The sequence below is a fragment of the Phaethon lepturus genome, unplaced genomic scaffold, assembly GCF_000687285.1.
Source record: "Phaethon lepturus isolate BGI_N335 unplaced genomic scaffold, ASM68728v1 scaffold12794, whole genome shotgun sequence".
Lineage (NCBI taxonomy): Eukaryota > Metazoa > Chordata > Aves > Phaethontiformes > Phaethontidae > Phaethon > Phaethon lepturus.
In genome coordinates this window covers 18,033-33,621 of record NW_010537027.1, presented here as the reverse complement: position 1 = coordinate 33,621, position 15,589 = coordinate 18,033, and the positions used below count along the sequence as shown (strand labels likewise).

At 37.1% G+C, this 15,589-nt stretch overlaps 1 protein-coding gene across 1 annotated transcript in view; it reads right to left on the bottom strand.

Moving 5' to 3' along the window:
• Positions 1-15,589, bottom strand: part of INO80 (INO80 complex subunit) — a 58,375-nt gene that overhangs the window by 32,412 nt on the left and 10,374 nt on the right. Inside the window, exons 9-23 of the mRNA XM_010286352.1 lie at positions 14,493-14,688; positions 14,231-14,298; positions 13,704-13,913; positions 13,066-13,146; positions 11,765-11,860; positions 9,059-9,118; positions 8,308-8,450; positions 7,178-7,262; positions 6,553-6,670; positions 5,420-5,505; positions 4,300-4,467; positions 3,718-3,851; positions 2,838-2,905; positions 1,263-1,356; positions 1-139 (exon numbers count right to left, since the gene is read on the bottom strand). The exon at positions 1-139 is cut by the window's left edge and continues 45 nt beyond it. Of these exons, the coding sequence (XP_010284654.1) occupies positions 1-139; positions 1,263-1,356; positions 2,838-2,905; positions 3,718-3,851; positions 4,300-4,467; positions 5,420-5,505; positions 6,553-6,670; positions 7,178-7,262; positions 8,308-8,450; positions 9,059-9,118; positions 11,765-11,860; positions 13,066-13,146; positions 13,704-13,913; positions 14,231-14,298; positions 14,493-14,688 (1,746 nt within the window). The remainder of the gene's footprint in view (positions 140-1,262; positions 1,357-2,837; positions 2,906-3,717; positions 3,852-4,299; positions 4,468-5,419; positions 5,506-6,552; positions 6,671-7,177; positions 7,263-8,307; positions 8,451-9,058; positions 9,119-11,764; positions 11,861-13,065; positions 13,147-13,703; positions 13,914-14,230; positions 14,299-14,492; positions 14,689-15,589) is intronic.

Below are 15,589 nucleotides of genomic sequence, written 5' to 3'. Positions count from 1 at the left end.
CGGGAAATTTACATCAAGCAAGAAATCTCTGTTCCGCAGAAAACATGACCCCTGCTGTTTATCCCCTTCTGTCTCCATCCAGGAGCGCATGTGATGGAGCCTGTACGACGCTTTCAGAGACAGGAAAAGAGCTAACCATCTGAAACAAAACACAGTAGATACATTTATTTACTGCTTTGTGAAAGAAAGGCTTGAGTATATTTACAACATAACTTTATCTGACACGAATGTTTTTTCAGAATTTCAGGCTTTCAGTATCCTGACTTAAAGGAAATAATTTTTGCTAGACACCTTCCAATTATATTACTCTTATTTTAATTTTTTTCTAAGGAGGCTTAACTGAATCTAAGTGATTAAATCAGAATACACTTTGAAGCACTTTAAAAGGGTTGCGCCCAAATTAGCCACTACTACTTAAAATTGCACTCTGACTTGTCTGTAAATTGCTCCATATACAAATTATTCGTAACAACCTGCATAATGAATTTCTCAAAAGATCATTCAGATAGATCAAGAGAAATTTGCATTATGTTACTGAAATACAGACAAGAAATGGTAGTCCAAAATAACCACAACAATAAAAGAATATTACATTTACAAAGCCCTAAGCAAAATTTATTTATTAATATAGAGTTGCTTTTAATCTCAAATTTCTTACAGTCGCTATCTAACTTCAGTTAGAGTATTGTCCATTGCAGAGTACACTATAACTTAAATAGATCACATCCCTTTCAAAGATAATACAGTTCACAATGCTAAAAATCCATTATCATAAGCCCACGCCTTGGATTCCATTACATATTAAAACAGGACAGATGGAAAGCAGACGATATGGCTTGAAACTGAAAAACAACTATCACAGCACAAGCTTATTCCACGTGTGTTAAAACATACACTCAAGTGCAACTGGTAAGCATTGCAATAAACTGGCCTTCAAAAGTCTGGATTTTGCGCTTGATAATGCCAGCAACCTACAGTGTGATCCTAAGCAAATTCTTCTGTCACCCCTTGACCATCTTGTGTATTTACAATGCCAAATCTTTGTAACAGGGGTTTTCTTTTGGCAAAGGCATAAAAATTGCCTTGCATAATGGTGCCCTATACCTGGACGAACACTCTAGAAGGTGCTATAATATGAGATAACAATAGACAAATGATAATACTAGGAGGCATAGAAAATGCAGGTTTAGAGAGAGATGCCTCTAACGTCGCATGTAGTTTTCCCATAATTACTAAAGGGAAAAAAAAAAATTTGTCCTCACCTGGCTAAATGTCCCTGATTCATGAGGTTTGCCATCTCTGCTGGAGAGACATCAATAAACCGGAGAAAAGAAAAACAGCTTTCTTCATTGATGCCTATGGCACAGAAATACTGAAATTAGGCCATCACATTTCACAGACACTCCTAGCTGAAAACAGTAAACTTACTTCATCATTTCAATATACACATTCTCTGTCATGTGACAAATCTAGGTGAATAAACAGGAGATCCTAATTTAACCTAGATCTTTTAGAAATACCGAAAAAATAATCTGAATTGCTGTTGCCTGACCCCAAGTTCCAGTACATTTTCAAGCCTGGGCAAGAGAAGGGCATTCTCCAAGACAGACAAATATGTTCTAAACCATGCAGCCAGTACAGACATTGATTTCACTTACTAAGAATCAATAGGCAGCATGCACACATTTGTGAATCCAAACACCAATCTGACAGACGGCTGACCAGAACACACACACCTCAGGATGCCTGCCAAACATGCTCCCTCTCACCCAGCCAGTCAGTCAAATGGCTTGGAAGATGTAGGAATTGGTAGGGGAATGCAAGTATGGAGATAAAGATGCAACAAATATGGTGAGGATGAGAGATACACTGCAGTGAAGGGTGGGGAGCAGAAGAGGTATGTTCCACTGTTAATGAAGAATTAAGTCCATCCACATGCACTGTGTATCCCAAATACCATTCATGGTTTTTTATTTTTTAACTTCTACACAAAAGTTATATTCCCAAAGTTATTTTCCTTTTATGGTATGGCAAAAAGGCTCCCCAAGAAAAAGCCTATTATGAATACCAAACCAAAGAGAAAACAGAATGATCATCAAGACATATGGGGATGTTAGAGAGTTACAAACAAGTGCAGACTCCAAGTTGCATCTGGTTCTTGGTACTTGGAAAGGGTTTTGCATAGCTGAACAGGTCCACGCTAACAGATTTCAGCATAGTAATGCTGCCAGTATCTCTCTTGCTTTTTTTCTCCCAAAGTTCCCCCCCCCCAGCAGCTGAGCAATCTAATCAGCTCTTTTTAGCAAAAAAAATTCAATCATCTATAATAATAAATTTTATCTGTCAACATAAGCAGCTTATGTGGGTTTTTTATGCACTGATTAGATACTGGGTCACTTGCATCTCATCTACTTGTTACTTGAAAGAGAAGTTGGCAGTTTAACATACTATACAGATCATACTGAAAGGAATCCAAAATCAATCTGAATTAAATCTGTGAAAAATAAATCACATTAGACTAAAAAGGTAGCATTAATCCCTTGAAGCAAGTTAAAACAAGACAGGAGGAACAAAACAAGAGACTGCAGTAGTATTAAGCAGGAACTAAATAACAAGCTGTCCATACATTATTCGTCCAGCTGCTTCCATCCTTTCCTCATTGAGCAAATGAAGTATATGTGCAAGTACAAATGCTAACAAAATTCTAACAAGTTCTAATCAGATTATCTCAGAGGACTAACTGATTTGGCCTCTCAGTCCTTCCCCCTGAATAAGACATATTACAACATCACAGGCAAGCATGCAACCCAACTGGCTTCCCAGGACTGTAAACCTACCCTTCCTATGGAAGAGAGACTGCTGGATGTGGTCTGGTGCAAATGGCGAAAGTAAAACCCGTAACCACCTGAAAATGAAAGCAATAAAACCAAAGTCACTAACAAGCTGTTAACACATACAATGTTCAATCACACAATCAGCAGAAAATGCAGAGTAACCATTCAGTTCTTCATTGTAAGTATTTCAGCACTCTGCATATCTGGAACTGCATGGCAGTAAGAGAGAAGCATCATCAGTCCACATGCACTATTAATTTGACACCAAGACTCATCATTGTTCTGGAATTGCACTTTACGCTGTAGAACAGAGTCTCATCCTCAAACATAGCTTTCTCATCTCTAGCCTAAGAATTTCTCATAACTGAATACAAACAAAATTAATCAAGAATTGCCACATCGGATGGAACAGCAAACTGCACTCAGGTAGCTTCTATTCATCCAAGGTAAGCATTAAAGCTGTCAAGGCACTAGTAGATGCTCACAACCGGCAGACACCGATATCTTCCTTAAAACTTGAAAACTCACTGAACGGAAACCAGGGGGGTTTTGTGGTTTTTTTTTGTGGTAGTTTGTTTTTTTTTTTTTTAAGAATTCTTTTAAAGCTTAATTCTATTATACATTATGAGCAACAACTCTAAATTCCTTTTCCTGACTTTCTTATTCCAAAGGGATACTTGATGATCAGGATTCCACAAAGAAAGAGCATCAGGCATCAGATGCTTAACAGCTGAATGAATGAAAGAAAACTAGGAATGCATCGCTTGGGCAATGTCATTTAAGTACATCCGGTAAGGGAGTCAATTCACACTTAAAAAGCTAAAATAAGTCTAAGTAATAATACTAAACATGCTGAACTGGAGAGGAAGTGGAGTAGGCTTGCCTGTCCCGTGAGTGGTTAAAGACCCTGATCTGTCCATGACGGTAGATAAACTTTGAAATCTGGTATGGCTTTAGAGAGATGTGAAATGGAGACCAAGTTTCTTGTCGCTCAAACAGCTCTGGGTGATTGCACACCTATAAGAAAGCAAGCATGTCATGTCAAACACTGGAAGGAATTAATTTAGTCCAATGCAGCATTTACATCAGCTATGACTATTCATCACTAAAACTTCAATATTGATTAGTATGTCACAGCTATTTTAGTATAACTACTCAAATTTGAATACTGCATCATATCTTTTCTTATTCACACAACAGCTATTGCCTCTTCTTCCCAAGTGAATGACTTCCTTCAACAACCAATTTGGAATCAAACCAGTTAGCAGATGAATGCACCATTTGGCTAAAGCTCTTCTACCCCAACATCATGCTACTCTGCATCAGAAAAACAACAGAAATGCATGCAAATTTGCTTGCCTATGCCAGAAATTTTTCCTATATGGTCTTTTCTAGAAGCCATATTTTAGTTCTGTGCTAATGAATGATTATACTTTTTAAAAATCATTATTTAAAATAGCCTTACCTTCCTGAACTGCATGACTAGATTCATGAGACTACTAGTGGTGGTCTGTGCTTGCTGAGTAGTGCCCATTGAGGACTGCAGGAGGTCATCAATAGAGATTTTGTTTTTCAGAGCTTGGTACAACAGCTTCTGTCGACTTGTCTGCTGGCAGTACATAAGAATTTCAATCTGCAAAACAGTAATGAAGACCTTTTTTGTCTCTGAAAGGGAGGATGACCACATCAGTACACACAAATCAGAGAGAAACTTATCTTAAGGAAAACAACTTTCTCAAAAAATACATATCTAGGCAGTTGCATTCATATCTGTATTTCAGGATCCAACCTGGGAAGCTGATAGGTATGTTTTGGAAGGCTTTGGTAATGATGTAGGAGACAGACATTTAAAAGTATGTGAGCACAACAATGTAAACAGATAGATTCTTAAGATCTGAAAATGTCCTATCTGCAGCTGATCATCTTAAAACTGACCTCAATTCTACCATCCTACTGTTAAAACGCTGTTTAGAGCAGTCTTAAACATGATAACGACAGGTGCATCACAACAAGTGTCTGTGGGTAGTTCTAGTTTTGAAATTAATAAGCACATCAGAACAAAGTAGAAGTCTCTTAGCCAGCGGTCCCAAAGCCTGGGAACATGCTGACCACAAGATCATCCAGTATTGCTAACAACCACATGAAATTAAGAGACTAACAAGAGAGAAGAGTATGATGTTGCCATATGCACTTCTGGCTCTGTACAAGCAAGAAGAACCCTAAATACTTGCCAAATACTTTACAAAAGCCATTGGAGATGTTCATCACCCAATCATCGCTTTATCAATCTCCTTCACTTCAATTAGTGATACTTCTGTCAACTTAATCAGGCTTAAAGATTTTTTTATTTGTAACTGTTAACTTGTTTTCCCTAGAAGAACAGTTCATTAATTAGGGGTTCTTCAGTTACATTCACATCTAATGAAATTGCTGGGATGCGGTGCCAGAAACTGAAGGTCCATGAAAGGTCTACAATCAAATTTCAGGTATACAGAGTGACAAATGAGTTTGCAAAAGCCAGGTCACAGAACAGAGTTATCACAATAAAGTTGCAATATTCATTCCAAATAAATACTGTTTGTCACCTTATCTGACAGCTCATTTTCCACATCCTTCTTGATTCTTCTCAACATGAAAGGCTTCAGGATCATGTGCAAGCGGGATAGCTGGTCTGAAATATAGGGAATGGGGAAGAAGGAATAATTACTTCATCAAAGAAGGAAACTACATGGTGTTCTACTACAAATTAAGTCCCTTACTGCTTAGCCATTTTCCCCTATAGGAGACAACACAGAGTTGGTATTTCTCCGTTCATTTTTTTTTTTTAAAATGAGTGCCGAGATACACTGTTTTAACTTACGAATCTAAAGATCTGCTTCAAAGAATGAACTTCTAAAGCATTTTACATATTCTATATTCCTCTGAGCTGAGCAATATGGACTTAAATTTATCACTCACTATTAGCGAAGGAAGGAGGTAGTTTCAGGTTAAAAAGGAAGTTTCAGGTGAGACGTTGCTAGTTCATGAAAAGAGATTATTACAGTTTTAAGTCTTGCTCCCCAAAATTGGAGCATCACAAGAACAGGGTATACCGCATTGACAAACAATTGTAGTATTTACAATAAGCTGTAAAAACAAAGTTCTGGATATTTGAGAACTCTTAAAGCCTTTACTTTTGTGACAAGCTCCAACGGCGCTGTGTTCTACTCCAGTTACAAATCAGCTTTTTTGCCAGGCTAGGTTTTTCTACATAACTATCCCCTAAAAGTTTACTGTGAAGATTTTTTTTTTTAAAAGAATTTTTATGCTTTTCTTCTGGACCTCAAAAGGTGTTTAGCGCTTTGCATCATAATTTTTATGTCTAGAGCTTGTAACACACTCAGGAGTTCTCCAAGATAATGTGCTCTGTAGAAACTTACAAATACTTAAAATATTTGTTCTCCTGTGTTTGGGAAGGAGGAGGACTGGACACAAGCAGCAAATCAACATTTTCACAATGTGTTTTTCTATCTGTTACATGTTACATCAAAGTCAGAAACACAAACTTTGACAGAAACCATGGACAACAATCCATACCATTCCAATCCCATTATGCACCCTCTGCTTTAGATGACATTTTCTCATACAAAAAAATGAGAGATAGAAGTTTATCCATCAATAGTTGGAAAAGGAACTCATTTTTAATAGCAAAACTACTGCAGTTACACACTGCACTCACTCTCATCAATGGCGGATTTGTTCTCTGCATGGCTCTCTATGTCTTTAGAAAACCACTCATTGAACTCTTCATGGGAATCAAACAGTGTTGGCATGATAAAATGCAGCAGGGCCCACAGCTAAAAGGAGAGGAGAAAACAGTAGATCAGCAAAAGTGACCCTACTGTGGACAAAGTAATTGGGGATCCCAAACTCTTGCAGCTCTTTGAGAAAAATCACTTTACTAGATCAAGATATGGCAAAATTAAACAAACCCCCAGCCACATCCTCTTCCCGCCCCCCACCCCAGACAAATGCCTGATATATCAACTTCACAAAACGCCATTAGAAAGCAGTATGACACACAGCACAATGATTTCAGCCAGCAGAAGGACAAGACGCAAGAATTAGATTTTATCCTGTAATCTAGGTATTACTAACCATCAGATATCTTCAGTTTTATTTGAATGTGTGTCATGTTTCCAAATTTTCCCCTCCTAGAGCCAATTCCATATTTGTTTGCCAATGATCTGCTACAAGCATGACCCCACAACCACACAAATACAACAGGTTCCTCAACTGTTCATATATATTTAGTATATATTCTTGTTTTAAAGAAAAGTCCACTCTTGTGAGCTCCCGAATACCTCAGCCATCGTGTTCTGGATTGGGGTCCCAGTCAACAACAATCTGTTTCGACACTGGAACTGTAGTAGGATCTTCCAACGAACACTGATGAATAAAATTTAAGAAAAATGTTAAAACTGGTTTTTGTAGAGGATATGAAACAAAGTATTTTAAGACCAATTGCTTCCAGTGACCTTCCCAAATGATTTTTGGAGGGCACTGGGTAAAACTATCACAGCTACTCCCCAGTCTTTCAAAAGACAATTACAGGAAGAAGGAGCCTCTTACAAATTACAAAGAAACGTGCATAATTTAATTTCTTTTTCTAAGTATCTTTTTACTAATTTTTAATACAAATGCTTGGATACTAATAAAATCTCACCATCAGAACAATTAACTTCCTCAAAGAAACAGTCATTATGAATCAGAATGTCATGTATTTTTCAGATTTTACAACACTAAGTGTAAGGGCCACTGTGGCAGGAGTGCTGATCTATACATTACAATCCTCTTAGACGGGCAGTTTCCAAAGAATGCTGAATAGACAGACTTCAGTCAGAATAAGTCTGCATCTAAAACAGTCTTCAACTTAACTGTGTACACTGGCAACTTGGGCAAAGGTTATGGGAAAGCAATTACATAAGTAAAGACAGGCAAATCTATTACTTGAAAACAAACAGAAACCTTTCTGGCACAGAGTCTTATGACAAAGATTGGGCTTTATTGCAGCCAACAGTATTCACAGGGTTCTGACCTTCATTCGTAGCTGGAAGTTCCACTGAAGAAGGAATCAAAATAACGCATTTAATGGAGCCAATATAAGCAATACACACTAAAGGCTGCAGACTGTTCACTAGAAAGAATTCTGCGAGTAGTCAGGAAAGAAGGTGAGCAGAATTTCACACTGTTTTGTTTAACTGTCCTGTACTCCATGCAAGCATTTTTTTGAGAAGGAAAATCTAAATACAAAAAAACAGTGGATTGATCCAGTATCATAGAGTTATACACATACTTAAGCAGGTTAGACACTTAAAGGGCCTCACGCATGTCCATTTTAACTTCTATCAATTTGTGTAATCTTGATATTTTCTTGATACTCCTTCAAGAGGTTGATACAGAGGGAAGACTTTGTTTCCAGTTATTTTCTTACCTGGAGCTACTCTTAAGTGCTTGCGCTTCATCCAGCACCATATATTGCCACTTCACTCGCTGGAAATACTTCACATCCTGTACTACTAGCTGATAACTGGTAATCACCACGTGGAAAGGAGCATCCTGAGTATACAAGGTCTTCTATAACCACAAAGAAAGAAACAAATGTCCATATAATGTAAATACATTATGAAGAGTTCGCTTCTGTATACTGCAATTTCAGACTTCTATTTCATAGTATTTTCTCATTATTACTGTATTCTTCCCCAGCTGACTTTTAAAATTAATTACAGCACAGTTATTCAACTGGTGGATCTGGACTTTAGCCCATTAGTCCCTGAACAATTTCAGAGGCTTCTCAATGCGCCGGACAAGACCCAGGCATTGAACCCTACAAAATGCTGCTGTTAAATCGGGAACAATCTGACAGGTCTGCAGGGATGCTAGACTTTGGCATCCTGAGTTAGCTTACTCAAATAGAATAAGCAGTCCTTGACACTGAAACTTCCTGCTTTATTTACAGAGCTCTCGTTTCTTCAACTGAACTCCACAGTGCCCTGTAGTGTATTACTCTCCAGCACAAGAGAAGTCTTCTATCTCATTATGTTCATGAAAGTGGTACTACATGGATGAAGAAAAAAAACTCTGTATCCACACATCTTTTAACTTGGTGGGGTGTAACAACAGTTTCTGGTTTACTCTGCACAAATAACAAAGATGGTCGAAGCACACAGGCATGCTGGTATTACCTGACTCCAGAACTTCCTGATCACCTTTCTATCATGGGGGTTTCCCCAGTAAGGTAGCACCTGGAGCAGTACAAAATTAGAAAGACATTATTTTCAAATAAAGACATATCTGCTCTAGAATTTTATACTATATATTCTACAAAATGAGAAAGACCTCTTTTTCTGAAACAACAAAAAGGGTAATTATCTTTCTTAACAGAGAAAAATCAGAAAGCACTTAAAAATACTTAGAAACAGAGCATTCCAGGCAAAGGTATCAAGCAACTTATGCCTAGTACAAAGACTAGATCAAGCTATGCTGAAATCTCAAGGTGCTCAGTAGCATGTTATGCCTTCTAGTCAGGTTTTTCTAAAAACTAAAAATTATACTTTCCTTATGCAGAAAAAGGTCTGCCCTCAACTGCTACAGTTACCCCTACAGGACTAGTGGGCTCCTTCTCATGTTTCACGTTCCCTGTTGTCCCGTTGGTTTTGCATTTCAGAACTGTCCCCAAAATCTCAGATAAAATGAAAACATCCGGTCTGGAAATATTTAATACAAGAATTTTACAAAGTAAGCACTACTGCCAGAGAAGCCTGTTAATCCATTTATAGCTCAGAGTTTCACGAGCCCTATTACTCGGAACAGATCTTTGCCATGCACTGAAACCAGAGCTACTGGTTAACAATATTTTACTGCCATCTTCTGTCTGATGGAAGGACTACATGCAACTAAGACAAAGTGAGGAACGATGGTTTCTGAGGTTGCAAAAGGTCTTAAACATCTCCATCCATCAGCTGACAAGCTCCAAATTTCTAAGTGCCTTTAGCTGAATATTCTTCCAACTGTTCTGAGATAAGGATGCAAGTAAAAAAACATCAGACTAGCCAAAAAGTCATTTGCCTTTTATTTTACATATTCTACCATGGACCTGCAGAAATTAAGTCACTGTAATTTACTACAAGCATAATTGAAAACACACTTCTGTATGATTAGAAGCACTTGTTTATGATTAGAAGCAGAAACAAAACTGGTTGAAAAAGATTGGTCGAAGTTGTAAACATGTAACAATCATACGTTTAGAAAACTTCTTATTAAAACATGTTCTGTTCCATGGATGAGGTAAACATGACTATGCAATAAACCCAAAGAACAACTATATATAAAAAACCAAAATTCTGTTTCTGTCATTAAAGAAAAAAAGGGAAAATTATCTTTTCACAAGCATGCTGACTGCATTTTTGAAATGTTTTCTGTATTCCATTCATGAGAAGGAGTAAGCATAAACGGTTGCTCGCCTATTCTATACAATGAACTGATTAAAGGAAATGAGAAAAAGTAGGTAGAATGGCCAACTGCTCCAACATTTTCTACACCAGGGATTTTAGTCAGGTTCCCTATTGTTTTGGACTATGCAAAACCACAAATGCATTATTTTTAGTTTGTTTTTTTTTTTTTTTAAGGTAACTCCTCACTAACTTAAGCATTTCTATTTCTCCATCAGTTTCTTTGAAGTCTCAGTAATCCAAATTTATCCCAAAACATAACCCACTTGAATCATCCAGTATTGAACTTCGTTCTAGCACAGCTTCTCCCCACATAGATACCTCAAACTATACACCACCATAACCAATGTATGGTCTCATCAGGGATCTGGCAGAGCAAGCTATTTGGTAAATGGTAAGTCCGTTAATATTGCCCTACCTCAGATCAAGAAATCAAATATAGTAATACTTCCAAGTCTTTTCCTCCATCTTATTAAGTAGCCAAGACATTAAAACAATTAACCTGGATGTTACTTTAATACTATTTACTTATAACTAGTCATCTTTTGCTGTTCTTATATGTTCTCTATAAAAAAGAAAATCAGATATTTGATATGAAGAGGTCTTGATCAGTTTTTTTTTTAAAAGGTTACTACAACTCAAATACTTAACCTATAATCTATTCTTCTCTACAAATGTAACTGCAAGCTTCTGACACTTTTGTCTGCCTAATTTTAAAATTTCAGCATTGTTTCAGTAGCACACGTTCCTTCCAAATCTTCCTTTGCAACACTTCAATGTTTTCCACTGGGGAACAGGTAAGCAGCTTGTTTTTCAGTAACCGATCGTTCCTTGCTTTCTACCTTACTGTGCTTTCACATTCACGATATACCTGAAGAACTCCATTTATTTTCTTCTAATCTTTTTGTTCTTATCTATTTGTGCCTCACTTCTTTTTCTTCATTACTGGTTGTATGTCTATAGTTCTTTTATTTTTCTGCAGTAACAACTGCATTCTCTCTCCCTCTAAAGTTTTTGCGGTTCAGTTTTATTCATGTACAATCTTTATGTTACGCAAATTTATATGAATGACTGAGAACACTGCTATAACCCTGAAGATAGTACACAAGACTGAAATATTATTCTTCTATCTGCTGCCAGGCTCACACATTGGAACTGAACATCCACTCCCTGCCCCGCTTCGATTCCTCACTGAGAAGGTGTTGTTAAGCTGTTGCAAAAGGAAAATCGTATGATTGAAGTAAGAACATTTTAAAACACTAGATAATTGAATGCTCCAGGAAAAAGAGGATGACAGAAAAAAAAAAAAAAAGACCAGAATCAAGCCCATTACAGTTTTAAATCCAAGGTAATTAGGCATCCAGATGTGGCAAAGAACTCGGGAGAGCAAAACAGTTTGCTTTTGAGAAAACAAAGAACTTTCTTGCACATGATTATTACCTTAAATTTAGGTACGAATCTGGCAAACTCCTGGTGCCAGTTGTTAAGAGTAGAGGCAGGGGAAATTATTAAAAAAGGTCCCCAGATGTTCTCTCTCTGCAATATACACATTAAGAAAAAAAAAAACCCTAGAAATTAATTGGGGGGGGAAGGGACACAGACACAGTTTGATACAGCTTTACAACTACTAAATGACAGTGGCTATGTAAGAGAGGGAACTATATGCAACATTCCCAGCACAGCAGGGTGATACAGAATCAAATCTAGCAGATCTAATGTTTAACTAAGACTTATTTCGTAACAGCAAACCAGAGCAGTCACCACCATTTCAATCTCACTCCTTTCTTTCTGAAAGTTGCCACCCTTGCATTATTAACAGCTCCTGTCATTTTGGGGGAAGAACAGAACTTCAAGTGGCACCGGCAAGCTTTGCTCCATCACATCACATTAGAATGCCCTTTGGTGAATAACAAAGTTGGGCCATTAGTGTAAAGCTGGCCTGCAGAAGGGAGAGCCAGAAAAAGTAAAAGCCCTGTGTAGGCTTCCAAAAATCTCAAGTTGCAGTACCACAGGGACACAAGACTATCTGTTATCTCTTCCATACAGACGAGCTCAAGAGCCTTTGGTTCTGCACACTCTTCCACTATTGTAGCTGATAGTGCCAGCAAACTGTTATCAAAAGGAACATAAACAAATGTACATAATTGCCATTTGGTCACTACTGCAGCTTGTTCTGCTCTCAGTGTAGCTTGGTTTATATCTCCTATTTAACTGGAGATATACTGACTGGATGCCCATAAAGACTATTTTTTTTAAGTAAGTGTATCTATTTCTGCATAAAGAAGCGAGCTCCTCCTGCTTTTTCTGTTTTGTTTGTCTGCCCTGGCACAGAAAGGTAACTATGTTTCCTGAAAAAAAACCCTACAAATATTTCCACATATGGAAATCCATGCTGATTGCCCTGAAGCTCAGAATTTGGGCTTCCTTTCTATCAGTCTCTCTGATTTTTAAAAGTCAGTGAACCACGAAGTCTACAACTTCTTCTCTTATCGGGCTTCCACATTAACTGCAAGTGGAAAGTTATTACTCTGAATAAATGAAAATTCTATTTTTATTTTTATATATACACTTAGATATACATACACACACCCGCTTTCAAAGGCCTATCTTTAAAACAAAGCCATAGCTAAAATGCCTTAAGACATTCAAGCTTTATAATCTAGTTAAAATATTTAAAACATGTAAAAAGTGGGCATCTTCTATCAAGCATGCTGACCAGGAATAAGCTATGATCCACCTACCTCAGCCAAATGAGCAAGGAGAGCAATACTTTGTACTGTTTTACCCAGACCCATTTCATCTGCCAGGATTCCATTAATGCCCTGCAAAAGATCCATAAATTAACACCTTCACCTGACTACTTTTTAATCTATACAGGACTATCAGAACAGTTGCCACTGAGTTTAGGGGGAGCAGTCCCTGTGTAACAACTGAAACACCTCATTGTCTCTTACATCTTCTAGTAAGAAATAGTTTATCTTAACTGCATTTTCATTCATTTCTCGGGCTGATTTTTCTGCACTTTACAATCACATTGCCAACTTTGTATGCACACAAGGACAAGGCTGCCAGCAGTTTACCAGCTAACCAAAGCCTGAAACATTATGCAGATTGAAGCAGCAAGAGTCTCCTCGGTGTATAATCTCAGTGATAAACAGTTGTATAAAACATCCACATAAAGAATCTTGAACTTAATGTCCCAAAGTTGTTATTTCCTAAATAATCAAGAATACCGATAGGTGGCTTACATAATATTTTCCTTTTTTCTAAAGACATTACAGATTTAGTACACGCAGTCTATTTTTAAAACGACCAAGTTTACTCTAATGACTTAAATAATCCTAGAAGTTTTAAAAATTTACAAGATATACTAAGACACCTGCTCATATAGGTTGGCCAGCCAATTCATGCCTTTCAGTTGGTAACCTTTCAGTTTTCCATTGAAAATAGTGGGCTGTGGAATATCTTCTCCTGCCCGGATAGATGGGTTTGCTAAACTGTAGCTCTCTCCAAAGCCAGTACCAGACTTGTTAGCAGCCCGTAAAGCAGCTGCCCGACTCTCCTTTGCATCTTCATCAAATGATCTGGTCTAAACAGGAAGAGGAAAGTATGCATAAGATGATGAACATATTAATTTATCAAGAAACTGTATAGTAAAAAGACTTTACCCTTCACATTAAGACGTCTGCCAGAAACTAACAGAAAACAAGGCTGTTCCTATAGCCCAAATCTTTATATACTGGTTTTCTACCTGTTTAGCACAGAAAGTGACAATGGAATTAAATGAAAATATGGCACACAGGATTAAATAAAACTACTTGATTTGGCTGCTATGAAAGATCCTGGTTCTGTGGCCTCCACCAATTACTCTTTCTCTTCTACTTCATGGATCTAAAAAGTACATACCCGGGCCTGATGGATCTGGTAAGCATCCTCAGCATTCTTCAGAGCTTGGGCCTTGTAATAGTTACTATCTGAAAACAACATCTCCACGTTAGAGCTCTGCAGCAGTAATCACCCAAATTAACACACAGATAAACTCCAGTAATTATAGTAGTGCTTCTTACACCGAAGGATTTTGTGCTTGAAATAAGTTTGCACAATAACATGCAGAGTACAGTGAATTTCATAACAGTGCACAGGAAGGACTGTAGAATGAATTGTTTACCATAATCTTCTTGGGTGATGTTGACCACTACTCCTCCACCAATATCAATCTGCCTTTGGGTAGAGTTGTCTTCCAGTTTGCGAAGGATTTCCTCCTGTATTCCATCATGTCCAATATCTCGTTTACGACTCATAAAATGGGCATATAATTCAGTTTGTGTGATCAGGAAGTTAAGTTTTCGCTGCTGTCTCTTAGCCTAAGTAAAGAGCATTTACAAAAAACAGATGAAGGGAAAAAAAAACAGGACAAAGGTTTAATGTTTAAAATATCATTAAAGAAAAAAATTTAATAATATATCAACAACTAATCTATCTAGGTTATATTATGCACATCACTATGATACCAAAATGCTAGAATACTAGCTGCATATAAGAACACTGAACACCATCATAAATACCTATATTAAAATCTACAATTGTTGTAAATGAAAAGTTCTTTTAAATTCAGTAATCACAGCAAAGAACACCATAATCTAATAAAAGAAAGTTTACAAAGTTTTGTTTACGCTGAGAAATTACAAGATTGACAAAAATAAACAGGACTTTAGTGGTCTACAGTTAAAAAAAAATCTGATGACAACCTAACTCAAACAGTCTGTTATTTACTAGCAAAGAGAATTATGGTAGAATATGTGAAATACATCACTAGGTAATACAGCTGAGATTATAATTGTTCAGGGTACAGCAAGACATTGCAGAAGCTCTGTTCATTCTTAGGTTCTTGTTAAAAAATGCTATAGTTAGAAGTTGTCTATTAATCCAAGTTAGTTGAAATCTTAATAAAATGCTTATGAATTTGCAAGAATGAGAGGAATACAATAAATAAAGCATAATTTCAGCATAAAACTAAACATAAGGTATTCTAAAGATTCAACCTTAGCTCATCACCACACATCTAAGGTAACAACCATAAATCCACTAGAGAGCTTTGGCAAGGAAGCTTTTTCTTAAATTCAACCCCTATTACTCTGTAAGGGAGTCCATGAAGCTGTCACTTGGCCAACAAAAAAAGCAATCACAGAAAAATTCTATGCCCCATATATAAATGACAGTATCAGTTTACACCAGGAAAAAAAAAAGCGGGGGGCGGGGGGGTGG